At 45.4% G+C, this 16,578-nt stretch overlaps 1 protein-coding gene across 1 annotated transcript in view; it reads right to left on the bottom strand.

Annotated features, from left to right (window-relative positions):
- Positions 1 to 16,578, bottom strand: part of LOC146045855 (neural-cadherin-like) — a 99,270-nt gene that overhangs the window by 61,222 nt on the left and 21,470 nt on the right. Inside the window, exons 2-6 of the mRNA XM_083164964.1 lie at positions 5,315 to 5,512; positions 4,174 to 4,399; positions 3,115 to 3,319; positions 2,077 to 2,188; positions 217 to 466 (exon numbers count right to left, since the gene is read on the bottom strand). Of these exons, the coding sequence (XP_083021090.1) occupies positions 217 to 466; positions 2,077 to 2,188; positions 3,115 to 3,319; positions 4,174 to 4,399; positions 5,315 to 5,512 (991 nt within the window). The remainder of the gene's footprint in view (positions 1 to 216; positions 467 to 2,076; positions 2,189 to 3,114; positions 3,320 to 4,173; positions 4,400 to 5,314; positions 5,513 to 16,578) is intronic.

The following is a 16,578-nucleotide window of genomic DNA, read 5'->3' as shown; positions in this document are numbered from 1 at the left end:
CATTTATTAGTGTTTGGGGCAATTAATAAATATATTTTTGAAAAAAAGTGGAGAACTTAGATTTCTCAATGATTTTAAACGGCCAAAAATTTCAGTGGGGCACGATTAACCATTTGTGTCATTAAACTGGCCAAACTTTATAACTTTACTGCAAACAGTTATAACCCCTCTCTTTTTATAAGAGAATTTATCAATGACAAAAAAAACATGACTGACATTGCTTGAGAAAATTTGGGGGCTTCGTCATTCACGTTGGAAACCCGAATCCTGACTGTGGCCGTCCCCGTGTTTGATGGCTCTCCGTGGTCGATTGCAAGGATGACAAACTCGTACAGATGGTTTGGCCTCTCGTAATCCAAGCTCCTTGCTGGGCTAATGGTGCCCTGACTGGAGATGCTGAAATCAGGGCTGAGAGTGAAGTATGAAAACTCCCCATTCGTACCGGAGTCACAGTCAGCGGCTGTCACTGGCGAGAGAGAAGAAAGGAAATAATTGCTGAAGCAGAAGGACAATTAGCGGACGTGATGCATCGATGCACCATGTTATTAAAGGGGAAAATGACTGGTAGTTTAAAGCCGAAATAATTATACCATTGTTATATGCCTCATACATGCTGCTTGTAGCGACAGAGCGTCAGTCTTCTGCAAGGTTGTCGCTAGAAACCGTTTTAGGGCTTCAAAGAAACACAGAAAACTGATAAATCTAACAAGTGCTGGGTGGAATGATGGCGAATTGTACAGATTCCAAAACAGAGATCGATAATATCGAATCCCTTTGACAGCCCAATATAGGGGCGACTCAAAATTATTTTTTAAAATACTAAACACTGAGCAGTTTATTTGCTAAGATGATAGTTCTATTTCAGATGGAATGTTGCTATGGCCATAGCAACATCCCATCTGAAATAAAACTCCCATCTTAGCAAATTTCCCCCTGACAATCATGTGTAAGGCCCAGATTTGGGATCACAGGGTTTGGTATATTAAGTCGACAATGTCTTAAGTTGATGTCGACACCAAAAGGTTGATGTGCAAAAGTTCCACACATGCAAAAGGTTGACATGGAAGACCAAAATGAGTTTTTCACATTTTTGGGGGGGGGTGGTAATGTCCACACCTGAGCATGTGGCCCCCAATTAGTGTATTGCTTGGCTCGCCATGATTCTGGCCACAATTGTAGCCATGTGGATGTTAAAGTAAGAAAAAGTGCACCCCTAAAAAAAAAATGAACAAATGTTAACCTTTTAGTGTGTCGACGATAGCAATGTCAACCTTTTGACCAATTCACCCATAGGTATGTCGGCTGTATCCGAATGATAGATTGACAGTGTCTATGCTGACAGTCAATAGGTCAGCATGAACTAGGTCAACACTGACAAAAGATCAACACTTGCAAAAGATTGACATGGCAACGGTCGACACATGAAAAGATGGACATGAGTTTTTCGCATTTTTCTCAAATTTTTTGGGGACTTATTCATAACATCCAAGTGCAGCGGTTGCAGAGTGAGGCACCTTGGGATACACGTCGACAGTGACATAAAAAAACGTGAAAAACTCATGTCGACCTTCTTATGTACTGACCTTTTCCACGTCGACCAACAGTATAGTTGTCTTGACCTTTTGTCAAAGTCGACTATGCATGCCAACTTTTTGTTTATGATTTGATCCATACTCATGTCGACGTATCGGCTGTTGACCTAGACATCGTATATGATACATCCGCACCACCTGCTTTACTGTACGGCATAAGCGTGACAGGAGAGGGGAAGAGTTTGGCACAATAGCTACCATTCCCTGTGTTGTGTATGCCGGAACCAGCCAAGGTAAATATCTGGCTCCGAGCTTTAGTAAAATTTCCATAAAATACCGCATGGCGTTTCCAATAAGATCGTGTCAGCAAGGGCATATTTATAACTTGTATAATTCTCCTCTGACACTGGAACTTTTGCAGTCCTTCTCTGGACTGACTGCGTTGTATAAACTAACGGTAGTTATGTTCTCCTAGCCGGCTGCTGAGCGGTTTATAAGTGGGAAAATTTACTGCGCTTCAGCGATATGACCAGAGGATACTAACCTTGCAGGAGAGAGGTTGCCACCGGCGCTGTCTCAGGGACGCCGTCACGGCTGTAGATTGTCTGCTGAAATTCTGGGGTGCAATCATTTATGTCTGTAATCACCACCACAACCTGCAAAACATTTCCATTAAACGCAGAAGAGTTTCAGCAGAGTGCAATAAAACGGACACTAATATCTTGATATAAAAATGATTCAGTGTGCACCTGGCCTCTTGCGCGCACGGTAATAAAATCTACTTTCACACATCAGCATTATGCTTGGATCATAAACTTGTCATATTTATACATGTGCGGTACATGCCAAGGGGTGGAACCAGGGACAGCAGCTACGTCCTGCAGCAGAACTTCTTATTCTTTCTCCCTTAACCATAACAAGCCTGGATTCTAGATCTCTATAAAAGTATTGAATTACACATGTTATTAGCAGTTGGATTGGCCAATAGGAAAACCGGGAAAATGCCCAGTGGGACCCACTTCCTTTAGGTTCCAGACAGTGTAGTCAAATTATAGAATGTTACTCTGTTACAAGGTCAGTTACCTGGTAGAGCAGTAACATGAATGAACAGGCCAGGCACCATAGTATCCATGTTGTCTGCAAGCTATTTCCTCTTTATTGGTTGGCTAAGCCTCTCTGTGGTTGGCCAACTACCTATGGATGGTCCACTACCACTGAGTTCAACCGACCCCAAACCAACACTGTTTCTAGCAATAATGTGTGGCGTTGCATTCCATGTTTCATGCATGCATTTGGACGCTTATGAATAACACAGGGGGTGAAATGTAATAGGATGAGAGATTCAGAAAGTGAGAGATTTGGTAAGAAATCTCCAGTTTTTTTTAAACCAGCAATCATTTACTCTGCACAGCCAGTTTGATTTTGAAGTGTAATCATTTACACTTCAAAATCAAACTGGCTGTGCAGAGTAAATGATTGCCGCTTTAAAAAACACCTGGAGATTTCTTACCAAATCTCTCACTTTCTGAATATCTCACCCTATTACATTTCACCCAGGAACTTCTTTATAACATGACTTTACCTCCACAGTGCTGTTAAGCGGCTGCAGGTCCTCACTTGCTCTCACCAGCAGCAGAAACTGGTTAGGTTCCATCTCAAAGTCCACACTCTTGGTCAAAGACATCTCACCACTTAAGTGGTGGAGACTGAACAGGTTGTGCGGGTTGGTGACCAAACTGTACCTTAAGGTTCGGTTTTGATAAGACATCGCCGACAACGTCAGTACTCTGCAATGTGGAGAACATGTTCTGAAGTTATGGAACGTCGTAGAAGACTCCCGACTTTTACCATCTCTCATTTTAAAGATAACCAAACAAAACAATGACATGACCAAAGTAAGTTGTGGATTAGTAGGCAGACCTAGATCTGCTCATGGCAAGTGTGAGAGTCATTGTATTCCCATTAATGGACGGAAACCGCATCCAGGCCCAGCCTGAAGGCCACATATGTTACACCATTTGCTAATTACCATTTTTCAGTCCAGTACTGTCCCGTATAACAGTTACAGAAAAAACTATGGAGTATCACGAAAGGATTTTGACCATTGAGCTGTTATAGAACAGTAGAATTTACTAAATGGTGATTCAACTAGGAGCTTGAAAGTGTGTTTTTTTATCTCCAAACACTGGATTTACTATTCAGCGGTTTGGACAGCCATTTTGATCCTGCCAGCAATGTCAACCAGTTTACAAATGGTCAAACCACCATCAGTTTGGTCCAAACCACTAGAGTACAAAGGCCACAAAACCGCTGCACATCTCTGGCCAATCTGAAGCTGAGGAATCACAATACACTTATAATAAGGGCAATTATAATAAATAAGGTGGAAGATAGCATTAATAATTCTCTTATGGGAGTGATATTATATTGTTAATATATCAGGGGGAAACATTAATGTTTAATTTGAATAAGAGGACAATATTTTTACTTAATATTGTTAAAGGTGACATTGATTAAGTGTTCAAATATTTTTTTTTGATGGGTCAACATTTACTATTTATGGCTATATAGACGTAATATAATAAAACATTTACACTTTCACAATACACTTTCAAGACTATTCTATAAATGTGTAACTCACACGTGACCCGCAGGGGTATTCTCTGGGATGTACACAGTGTACGAAGCATTTTTAAACTGTGGCGGCCTTTCACCAGCAATCACTGACACTATAGCTGGGGAACTTTTCTTTCCAAGTTTATCCGACGCTTGTACGGTGAGAAGGTATTCCGCACCCTCCTCCAAACTCTGCCCGGTTGTCTGCACCCAACCGGTGCTTCTGTCCACTGTAAATCTGCTTCTTCCACCTGAATCAACAAAACAAAGGACAATAGGTATACAGTGGATTCAAGAAAAGGAAACATTTGGGCGATGTATCAAGTGGTGTAAAAAGTGGATAAATGGGCAAGTGGAGAGGTTGGGGCATTTCAGCCAATCAGCTCTGAGGTAGCATTTGTCAAGTACATTTTATCAAACGATAGGTAGAAGCTGATTGGTTACTCCGAGCTTCTTCCATATTTATCACCTGCTGGTGAAGTGTTGCACTAACTCACTGTTCCAGACTCCAGTATTGTGTTTTCCAACTGGTAATATGCGATTTAGAGAGGCCACAAGACCAGCAGCATCCAGGAAAGGGGCAAGGAAGATTATCCTTCCTGGCAGCAGTGGAGTCTGGGTAACACTATGCTGTGATGGCATTATGTATTTTCTGTTTGATACATTGATCACACGTACCCCCACCACAGTGACCTGCAGAGGCTTTTTTGTTGCCAATGGAGATATTGGGCATTTATTTCTACTATTGACCTTATTCAGGTCCATTCGCAAGCCCATATGCATTCGCACGGGGGCAATGTTTTTTTAATGTGCATTTATGCGAACCACCTGTTCACTGGGTGCATGCAGTCATCCTTGCGGACAAAGGGAGGGGGGGGGAGTTTGGGACGGCAGGCTGGCCCATTAGCATATGGGAATGTCCAGCATTTCATGGGTGTTCTCATGCTGATGCGGCCGTGACGGACATGCGGGGGGGGGCAGCTGTTATTATGGAAACTGCCATCCATATAGCTTTATATCTATGCAGTGTCTACATTAAATTGTCAATCTAATGTCCCCCAAGGTTCTCCGCAATTTATTTAGCAGTCCAAACTATTTGGTTGTCTAAAAATAAAGTCACATTTCACATAGAAAGAAATAACTATAGACCATGACCACTATTTTACCTTCCAGCAGGAAATACTCCACTTCTCCATTCACACCTTCATCTCTATCTGTGGCATCCAACTTATACACGTACGTTCCAGCTGCAGCCAAAGGTGACACAGCCGCCAAGAACTGTCCTGGCTGCATTGACCACTGTGGGGATTCATCGTTCACATCGGTGACCGTGATCTGTAGATGTACCAGGTACCAATCCTTTCCTGTAAAAACATAACTGGTTTACTAGGTGGATTACTGCCACTAGAGCCGATGCAACGTTGTATGGCTAAAGAACATGTAACACTATGGGCCTCAGATATAATGTGGCAGATGTATTAAGCTTTAACAAGAGATAAATGCAAGGGTGATAAGGAGAGATAAACGTCCAGCCAATCAGCTCCTTACTGACTTTTTTCAAACACAGCCTGTAACATGGTAGTCAGCAGGTGATTGGCTGGACGATTATCTCTCTTTATCACCCTTGCATTTATCTCTTTTTAAGGCTTAATACATCTGCCCCAATGCATCTAGCTAATGGGGGTGAAGCTTGGAAATGCATGCCCAGTTCAGAGAGCATGCAGTATTACCTAGTACCAATCTAAAGGTGGCCATACACTGCTGTGATGTATCGCAGCAGTGTATGGCCAGCTGGTCCCCTGCGGGATGCCTGGGACCTTCCAGGTGGCAAGATCATTCACACGTGATACATCGCACGTGGTCCATTTACATGTGATGTATAGCATGCGACCCCAGTTCCCCACTGCTGGGATAACAATTTATAGTCCTATAGTTGCCTCCTTCCTGAATTGTCCAGACCGATGTTCTGCATTTCTTCTAACATGATGCATTCCACCCAATACAACATGCTCTGTCTGCAACCAAACAAAATTAATATTCGGGGCACTCATTCAACTGATTTATACTGTATTGTTTCTGTTTGAGAGTCTCTACCGACAGAAATAGAAATTAAAATATACCTTTTATTTGAATTAATCTAAAAATGCTGCAAGCCAGCGAAGTATAGACAAACAAGTTTTATGTGCAAAATCAAGGAGAATAAAGTGATTAAAATACTGTATTGCACTGTGTGTGTGTTGATTATCCTGTTCTTATATACGTATCAATATGGATAGCCACTAGGATGTGTTTTCCCAATATTAATGTTTTACAAATAGGTTGCTAACAATTGAAACAGTGTTACTTGGAAAACTGTGAAAAAATACTGTGATACAATGTGTGCACAGTTAAGAGAGCAGATGTGGTCACTGCTCACTACCACTCTGACCACTGATGTTAGTCTTATTTAATAAGCTATTATCTGCTTTTATCAAAGTGACATCACACTACGATATTTGAGAAGCCTATGCGTCAATCTGCAGGATTGCACTTTGACAAAAGCAAATTGTATTGACACGACTTTTCACGGTACATGGGGCCAAGAGATTGGACAATATGCACCTTCGAATGAACTAAGGTGCAGCTATTAGCATTGCTCTGACAGTCCACCACATGCATTTATAGTTGTAGATAACTACGGGACAATTCTGCAATAATTTACAGTGGCAATTCAGGCACACTCATCCCTTGATCTCACATGCTAAATTTATAATGAAAATGGCTCCATGTTACATGTGAATATCGTAGAATTATATGGTGTACAGAGACGATTGACGTCACTTTGATAAAAGCAGATAATAGCTTATTAAATAAGACTAACATCAGTGGTCAGAGTGGTAGTGAGCAGTGACCACATCTGCTCTCTTAACTGTGCACACATTGTATCACAGTATTTTTTCACAGTTTTCCAAGTAACACTGTTTCAATTGTTAGCAACCTATTTGTAAAACATTAATATTGGGAAAACACATCCTAGTGGCTATCTATATTGATACGTATATAAGAACAGGATAATCAACACACACACAGTGCAATATTTTAATTACTTTATTTTCCTTGCTTTTGCACATAAAACTTGTTTGTCTATACTTCGCTGGCTTGCAGCATTTTTAGATTAATTCAAATAAAAGGTATATTTTAATTTCTATTTCTGTTGGTGGAGACTCTCAAACAGAAACAATACAGTATAAATCAGTTGAATGAGTGCCCCGAATTGGGAATTATTTTCTTCTTTTGTTAAGTATGTGTAAATATATTCCCAGGGAGCACCTCCAGAACTAAAAGAGATACATACTACATATTTGAATAAGAACTACATATCTGAAAAAAATGAAATAAAAGATATAGATATAGATATTAGTCTGTGCGGACAACCACAATCTTGCTATAATCAATCAATACTGTCATCAATTAAATGATAAATTAGGAATATCAAAATGAGGGTATGACCCTCCCCACCCTAGCAAGACCAGACCTGCCTTACCTTGGCATCATCAGACCCTATACTACTCTATACTAGCACAACTAAATCCAACCTTCCCTACAATAACCAAATCTGTGCTGCCCTTGCATGATTAGGCCCGCTCTACCATAAGGGCACCAGGCCTGCCCTACCCTAGCATAACCAAACCCCATTACCCTAGCATGAACAAGCCTGCCCTCCTTAATATTAACCGGTTCATCCTACCTAAAGATCATGAGGCCTGTTCTACCCTAGGATAACCAGACCCATCTATCCCACAATTACCAATGGCCACTACCCTAGAATGAACAAGCACACCCTACCTAAAGATCACCAGGCCCATCCTACCCCAAGATCACCAGGCCTGTCCTACCCCAAGATCACCAGGCCTGTCCTACCCCAAGATCACCAGGCCTGTACTACCCCAAGATCACCAGGCCTGTCCAATCTTACCATAACCAAATCCCCCTACCCTAAGATCACTAGGTCTGCTCTACCTATCTAGGATCATCAGGCATGTCCTATCCTAGGATTGCCAGGCACGTCCTACCCTAGGATTGCCAGGCACGGTCTACCCTAGGATCACCAGGCACGTCCAATGCTAGGATCACCAGGCCTGTTCTACCCTAGGATCACCAGGTCTACTCTACCCAAGGATCCCCAGTCCTACTCTAGGATCACCAGGCCTACCCCACCCTAGGACCACCAGGCCCCGCTCTACCCTAGGATTACCAAGCACTACTCTAGGATACCAAGGCCCACCCTACTCTAGGATCGCCAGGCCTACTCTACCCTAGGATCACTGGGCATACTCTACCCTAGGATCACCAGGCCTACCATACCCTAGGATCACCAGACCTACCCTACCCTAGGATCACCAGGCACGTAATATGCTAGGATCACCAAGCCTGCACTACTCTACGATCACCAGGCCCACCCTACTTTAGGATCACCAGGCCCACCCTACCCTACAGTGACGTGCGGTGAGGTTAGGGGATGGTGAGGCACTAGCTTGTTGGAGCTAGCACGGACAAGCTCTGTGGGCAGCGCTGGGTCCGCGCTGCTTCTGCGCTGACAGGCAAGTGTGGGAGCAGCCGCCTGCATAAGCAACAGAGACCGGCAGAGCAGCTCCTACCCAGACCCAGCGCTCCACACAGACCCTGTCTGTACTGGCTCCACCAAGCCACCACGGAGTATGCCCATTGTTCTACCACCCCAGCTGATGGGGGGGCACTGTGCTGTTGGATGGATGGTTATATAGGGCAGGCACTGCACTAGGGAAGGGGAATGGCTGCTTAGGGGGGTACTGGGCTAGGGACAGGGATGGCTTATTAGATAGTGGGGTACTGGGCTAGGGAAGGGGAATGGCTGCTTAGGGGGGGGTACTGGGCTGGGGACAGGAATGGCTTATTAGATAGTGGGGTACTGGGCTAGGGAAGGGGATGGCTTGTTAGATAGGGGACCCTGGGTTAGGGAAGGGGGTGGATGGTTAGATATGGGGGGTTACTGGGCTAGGAAAGGGGATTGCTGGTTAGATAGGGGGCACTGGGCTGGGGACAGGGATGGCTGGTTAAGGGGGCACTGGTCTAGGGAAGGGGGATGGCTGGTTAAATAGGGGGCACTGGGCTGGGGATGGGGGTCGGAAGCACTGACCTTGGGATTGCAGTTCTGCTGAGCAGTGCTGGCATCACACGAGGGGGGAGCCGTGAAGTCCCGCTGATCTCCTTATAAGAAATGGAGCCTGGGCTGGGTCCAGGCGGCAGCCACCAAGTCACTTCCCCTGCTGGTCTCATCTGGAGGCTCTAGAGCTGGGGCCAGCGCCGGGGGAGAGGGGGAGCCGCTGCTGTCCCATTCAGCTGCTCGTCAGTGCTGGAGCTGGGACCAGCGCCGGGGGAGCAGCTGAAATCAACTGGAGACTCTGAAGCGCTGGGGGAGAGGGGGAGACACTGGTGTCACATTCAGCGCTCGGGACGGCGCTGGGCAGTAGCAAACTATTTATTCCCCCTGCTGGTCTTACGTTCAGCGCTGGAGCTGGGTCTAGCGCTGAGGGAGAGGGGGATCAGTCAATCTCCTACTAGTCTCTAGATTCGCGCCGGGGCTGGGGCTTTAGGGGGGTAGAGGGGGAGACAACGACACCTATAGAAGTGCCTTAGTGACAGTCAGGGACGTGCTTTCTGTTTCTGGCTATATGAAAGCACACCCCTGTCACTGAGACAGCGCCACTGTGCCCAATCACATCTGCCTCAGTGACAGGGGCGTGCTTTCATATAGCCAGAAACAGAAAGCATGTCCCTGACTGTCACTGAGGGACCGTTATAGGTGCCGCCTGTAATGCTTTTTCTAATGGGCATTGACAACAGCTAGTTGTCCCTGCCCCCTACCCGCCCCATAGTTCAGAACTTTAACATTGACACTCAGAGGCACCGCTAGCCTCTTGGTGCCTCTGTAACCAATTCTAATAATCATTTTACCACTTTTTTTCTAAAATAAAGCATATGCTTATAACACATATGTGTCATAAGTATTTTCTTTGTATTATTTTAGTAATCATTAATGACAGGGGAGGCTCTGCCTCCCCTGCCTCCCCTGACTGCACGTCCCTGCTACCCTAGGATCACCCGGCATGTCCTATGCTAGGATCGCTAGGCCGTTCTACCCTAGGATCACCAGGCCTATCCTACCCTAGGATCACCAGGCCCACTCTACCCTAGGATCGCAAGGCCCACTCTACCCTAGGATCACCAGGCCCGCTCTACCCTAGGATCACCAGGCTTGCTCTACCCTAGGATCACCTAATTTTTATTACACTCAAATCCTTTGCTTTACTCTAATTCTTATTTCTTATCTGTGATACTAGTTTGTTGACTGATATCACAAGGGACATGTGTGGCGTTTCTCCTTCCATCTTCCCGCATTAACATTGATCCTCAATAAAACTGAGATTATGTTTATTAATCTCTCCACAAGAGTGCCCCCTAAAAAAGAGAGTCTTTCCTTTTTCTTGCACCAGGCCCGCTCTACCCTAGGATCACCAGGCCCGCTCTACCCTAGGATCACCAGGCACGCTCTACCCTAGGATCACCAGGCCCGCTCTACCCTTGGATCACCAGGCCCGCTCTACCCTAGGATCACCAGGCCTACTCTACCCTAGGATCACCAGTACTACCCTACCCTAGGATCACCAGGCCTGCACTACTCTAGGATCACCAGGCCCACCCTACTCTAGAATCGCCAGGCCTACCCTACCCTAGAATTTCAGTGATGCTCTGCTTTGGCTTTAGATTGAAAATTAAATGAAAGCCCAAAAAGGGACTCACTACAGGAGACAGCAGGCCGTCCAGGATTGCTCGGTTCTCCTACTGCATAGTCTGCTGCCGCACTGGTTCTAGCCCTGTACGATTCATCATTCTACAGTATGACTGTATGATTCACATCAAGTACACAAAGCACCTGTATGACGGGGGTGCTGATTCTGTAGCTCCCAATAAGGCCTATAGACAGGTATTAGAAGCTGGCAACAGCACAATGAAATGAAATCTAGTCATATATAATGTGTAAAATAATCACCATTACAGCAGTGGACAGAAACGAATGTAAGAGAAAACTGTTCCCAACCACTTTCACAATGTCCGTGGAGCTTAATACATCATTAGAGGATTACATTAGCTGCTGCCACCCCCGCCTACAGACAACATTGTCCGGGCGAGCTGCATCTCAGTCTGAGATTGGGAAGGAATTCGGCTAAGTCCCCTGTTCACAGTAGCGGCGATACTAAGCCTCCTTACTCTGAATGCATCACGTGTGCTTCTTAGCTAATAAATTACTTTTTAATATACTACATTGTGTAGCATTTCAGCTTCCCTAAATCCCCGCTTCTGGAGATTGCAGCTGCCAGGAGATTCAGACGATGACAGTAATTGAAATTGCACATGAATTTCATAATATTTCAACAACTGATACGTTTACCTTCTACAGCGGCTGCAGTCATTCATTCTGATTAACCATTGGAAACGTTTAGGTACTCTTCTTATTTATCTTATCCCTTGGGAGTGAAATCCAACAGTTCCCCAGTGACATTAACAGGTAACGAGACATCCGGTGATGTCACATGAGAAAACCGTCCATGAAGTTGTTGGGAACGTCAATGAGTCACGGTTAATGAAGATTACATTACAATATAATATATCATAAGAGGTTGTTAGTATATCATTGGTCCACCAATCGTCCAGGTCACCTCTTGTCAAGCAGGTCCCTAACACTATGGGGTCACCACCTGGGGCGCAGGGAACCCCGAAACATGATCCAGCTAAGGGCCCCCCCAGGGCATTACAATAAAGAATAGTGATAGTAAAGTGATAAAGTTATAAGTATGAAGATCCCTACTATGTGTTTAGAGGTAGAGAGTGTGTGAAAAAAATGTGTATATGTGAATAATGAACAAACAGCATGGACTGCACAGAGACACAGGCATAATTCTAAGTAATGTAAGTCCTATTTATTTGTATATAATGTCAGTAAAATTGGGGTTGGCATCTGGGCATGGGGCCCCCGGGCTCCTCCGACTGGACTCTCTCAGAGTATCACTACTTAAATACTCACTCACTTTATATATCATTTTTGTTCATTATTCACATATACACATTTTTTTGTTGTTACATCAGGCCCACCTGCAGTGCATATGTAGGGATGCCAATCCCGGGGCCTTTTTTCTCAATCCCGGGAATCAGGATTGAAAATTGCTCAATCCCAGGATTCCTGGGATCCTGGGATTGGCATCCCCAAAAGAAAACCACCCTTGTCCCCCTTACTTTAGTGGAGACATACTGCGGTGGAGCGGGGCAGGCAGCGGCTGTGACCCTGGATGGAGGTGATTGATGTGTACGCGAGTGAGAAGTCAGGTGCCGTAAATGGGTTCCGGTGCCGGAGGTGCAGTGCTGAGGCCTGCGCAGCATGACCCAGGCTCTCTTCTCTCCCAAGGCTTTGATACATATCCCGCTAGGAGTCGGTGACCAGATGGATGAAATCTCTCAAACTAAGAAATCCCAGCCGCTCCCCAGAACATTCTGTCCACATTATACTCCCCCTGTTCTCTTTTTAGTCCCCTATCTAAGTAATCATGCTACTGATTTCCGATATGACAATCTTTTTCCAAAGTGGGATTCACAATCTTGCTGAAATGATAGGAGTGATGTTGTCATGATCTGACAGCCGTGTATATAAAACCTACTCGAACAGACAAGTCTGCAAGATCCCTGACAAGTGCTAAACACCCCCCCTCTCTCATCCCGCAGATACCCCGCATTACTGTGATTATGGAAGTGCCTGTGAGGAGAGACGACAATCCTGGCATTTTGGGGTCATTCAAAAAATAATCCATAAACATAAATTTATGGTCCCTATGTTTCATAGATCTGGGTTGGCCATGTACGGTATGGAGGAAGAGGAAACATTAGTTTACTTGACCCAGATTTTTGTAAGTCCTTAAAACAGTCTTGTACCGAGACTACAGAGAAAGGAAGCAATATTCTTATAATGATACAATTTGGTGATAGAGATCTGTAACTTATTAGGTGTGGTGTAGAAGATCTAATGGGTCAATTTACTAATATGAGAGTTCTACTGAAGAGGGAATGTTGCCCAAAACAACCATCTATCTATTTTGTTCTAGAGCAGGCATTCCCAACCACGGTCCTCAAGGCACACCAACAGTGCAGGTTTTAGTGATATCCAGGCTTCAGCACAGATGGTTTAATCAGAATCACTAAGGTACTAATTAAGTCACCTGTGCTCAAGCCTGGATTTGACTAAAACCTGCACTGTTAGTGTGCCTTGAGGAGGGAAGCGGTCATCTATTAGAATGGGATGCGGTCATTCGTCAGACTGCATTTAGGTCTACAGTCATTAGGTCGACCCCACTAGGTCGACTGGCAGGAAGGTCGACCTGACTTAAGGTCGTCATGGGCCAAGGTCGACATGACTTAAGGTCGAATTTGCATAAAGGTCGACATGAGGAAGGTCGACTGGTCATAAGGTCGACATGGGTTTTTCACAGTTTTTTGAGCCGACATGTGCCGACGGGCGGTATTTCATGCCCTACCATCCACTAGGGCGTGGTGGGAGAATAAAATAGTGTGCCGAGCGCAGCGAGGCACCGTGCCCGAAGCATCGCGAGCGAAGCGAGCGATGCGAGGGTCCGATTCTCATTGCCAACTGTGTCCATGTCGACTGTGTCGACATTCGGATAAAAAAACAGTGAAAAACCCATGTCGACCTTATGACCAGTCGACCTTCCTCATGTCGACCTTTATGCAAATTCGACCGTAAGTCATGTCGACCTTTGCCCATGTCGACCTTAAGTCAGGTCGACCTTTCTGCCAGTCGACCTAGTGGGGTCGACCTAATGACTGTAGACCTAAGTTCATTCTGACAGATGTCCCGATTCCCTTGAGGACCATGGTTGGGAATGCCTGTTCTAGAAGGTTCTAAATAAATAAGTTGAATTTGATGACTTGCTATCTTCATTAGAACTCCCATCTTAGAAAATTTACCTCACAGGGTCTAGGTAGACAGTCATGAGGTGAACATGGCCAACAGATAAAAGGCAGACAGTCGGTAAATGCCAACATGACAATGGTCGACACAGAAATTGTCGACACATATTTATGGGTGTCATTTTGTATGTTTCCTCATTTGTGATCACAATTTTAGTGGAAATGTGTACCCTCACAGGCTCGCTTCACTTGCCACGCTTCAGGCAAGGTGGCTGGCTATGCCTCCACTGCGATGGCCACAGATTAATAGTTGGGAAAATTTGGAAAGAAAAAAAACCCACAAAAAACTTGTATTGACCATGAAGCACTTTTGTTTTTTCTATCTGTCGGCCTCTAGGATACTAAACTTATGAGTTATTATATATATCACTGGTGCAGCAGTAAATCTCATAGCTCAGGTGTCAGGTCCCAGATAACACTGGACGGTGGCAGTGAAAGCTGTCTTGCTGCTGACACTTATTGCTAGTCTTGGGGATGGATTTGGGGCGCGGCTCCCCTTGGGTTGGTGTAACCGAGTTGCTTTCGGGGTGGCACACCCTAACATTTATTTAGCACTATTTAATTTTCACTAATATTATACTTTCTCTAGCACTACACATTTTAACCTCTAGCATCTGCTACTTTCTTATTAACACACTTCTAGCTTAGTTTTCTCACTTGTGTGCTGCCCTGGGGTGACTTGCTTATGCTGGCCTTTTTGGTGTTCCGCGTCCCAGATCCAAACTTAGTATTAGGGACCCACCAGAAATGAGGTTACCGTGAAGCTGGTTGGTGGGCAAATATTTCTTGGCCAATTGATATACCAAGAACCTCTGTTATTGATTGATTAATAATATGGAGTGTGCATCTGCACCACATGTTTTTTTTGCAGAACTACAAGTCCCAGCATGATAGCACCTCATGTATATTGGGTGTGCATTCTAAGATTCCCCCCCCCCCCATAAGCTAACATTGTGTACACCTGTACACCTGAAGGTTGGGACTCCTTCAACTTAGAGTAGCACCCCACCCACCTGATCTGAATATTATTTCACCAGCTTGGTCCCTGGTAGCCACAGACTGCAAACTGTAGGCACAATGAAGGTAAGACCTAAAAATTGACACTTATTGCTAGTCTTGGGGATGGATTTGGGGCGCGGCTCCCCTTGGGTTGGTGTAACCAAGTTGCTTTTGGGGTGGCACACCCTAACATTTATTTAGCACTATTTAATTTTCACTAATATTATACTTTCTCTAGCACTACACATTTTAACCTCTAGCTTCTGCTACTTTCTTATTAACACACTTCTAGCTTAGTTTTCTCACTTGTGTGCTGCCCTGGGGTGACTTGCTTATGCTGGCCTTTTTGGGGTTCCGCGCCCCAGATCCAAACTTATTATTAGGGACCCACCAGAAATGAGGTTACCGTGAAGCTGGTTTGTGGGCAAATATTTCTTGGCCAATTGATATACCAAGAACCTCTGTTATTGATTGATTAATAATATGGAGTGTGCATCTGCACCACATGTTTTTCTTTGCAGAACTATAAGTCCCAGCATGATAGCACCTCATGTATATTGGGTGTGCATTCTAAGATTCCCCCCCCCCTATTGCTGCTGACGAGGCCAGTTAGGGGTCAGGCAGCGCACGAATGACCAGTCTGATTGGGTCTGCGGTGTGCTCTAGAAGAGGAAGCCGGACTTGGGCTCTTATTTCTGGATACTTTTTTTCACTACAAGCCAATCGGCGTAAGATGCCTGACACGATGGAGACAGTTATAGCACAATGTATTTCTCTTTAAGGCCCTTATTCTGAATCGGACGGTACGGCCCGCGTGCGGCCGTACCGCCGATGTTTTTAGTCTGCACATGCGCAGAGGTCAATCTGCGCATGTGCAGCCCCATTCGCCGCAGACGTATTTCGTCCGCCGCAAAGGGGGCGTATAGGGGCGTGAGGGGCTTCATACCCTCATTTCCCTATGTATACGCCCCGCGTTTCATGGGCGTTCCCATGCAAACGCGGGGCGTATGCATGCTAATCAGGGTATGACGCCACTGATGGGGGCGGAAAGCTGACGTCGCCGGATGTCAGCTCTCAGCCCCCATACAAGCTATCACACGGACGATTGTCCGTGTGGTCTCAGCTTGCGGGAGCTGCTGTGGCGTGCGGCCCTGCCTTCGATGGTCGACGACCATCGAATGCAGGGGGCAGCTCCCACCATGGTGGAGGCGTACGCCCCACCATTTTTATGCGGATCGCCAGCCGTCCGTGTACGGACGGCCGTGGCGATCCGTCTCGTGGGCGGGGCTTGGTTTGTGCGGCCGGAGCACCGTGTGCGGCTCCGGCCGCACCAACCAGAATAAGGGCCTAAATCTACAGTGTACAAGAGACATTTACT

The sequence above is a fragment of the Crinia signifera genome, chromosome 11, assembly GCF_055691185.1.
Source record: "Crinia signifera chromosome 11, ASM5569118v1, whole genome shotgun sequence".
Taxonomy (NCBI): Eukaryota; Metazoa; Chordata; class Amphibia; order Anura; family Myobatrachidae; genus Crinia; species Crinia signifera.
The sequence above is the reverse complement of the archived record's forward strand: the minus strand, read 5'-3'. Positions and strand labels throughout refer to the sequence as shown.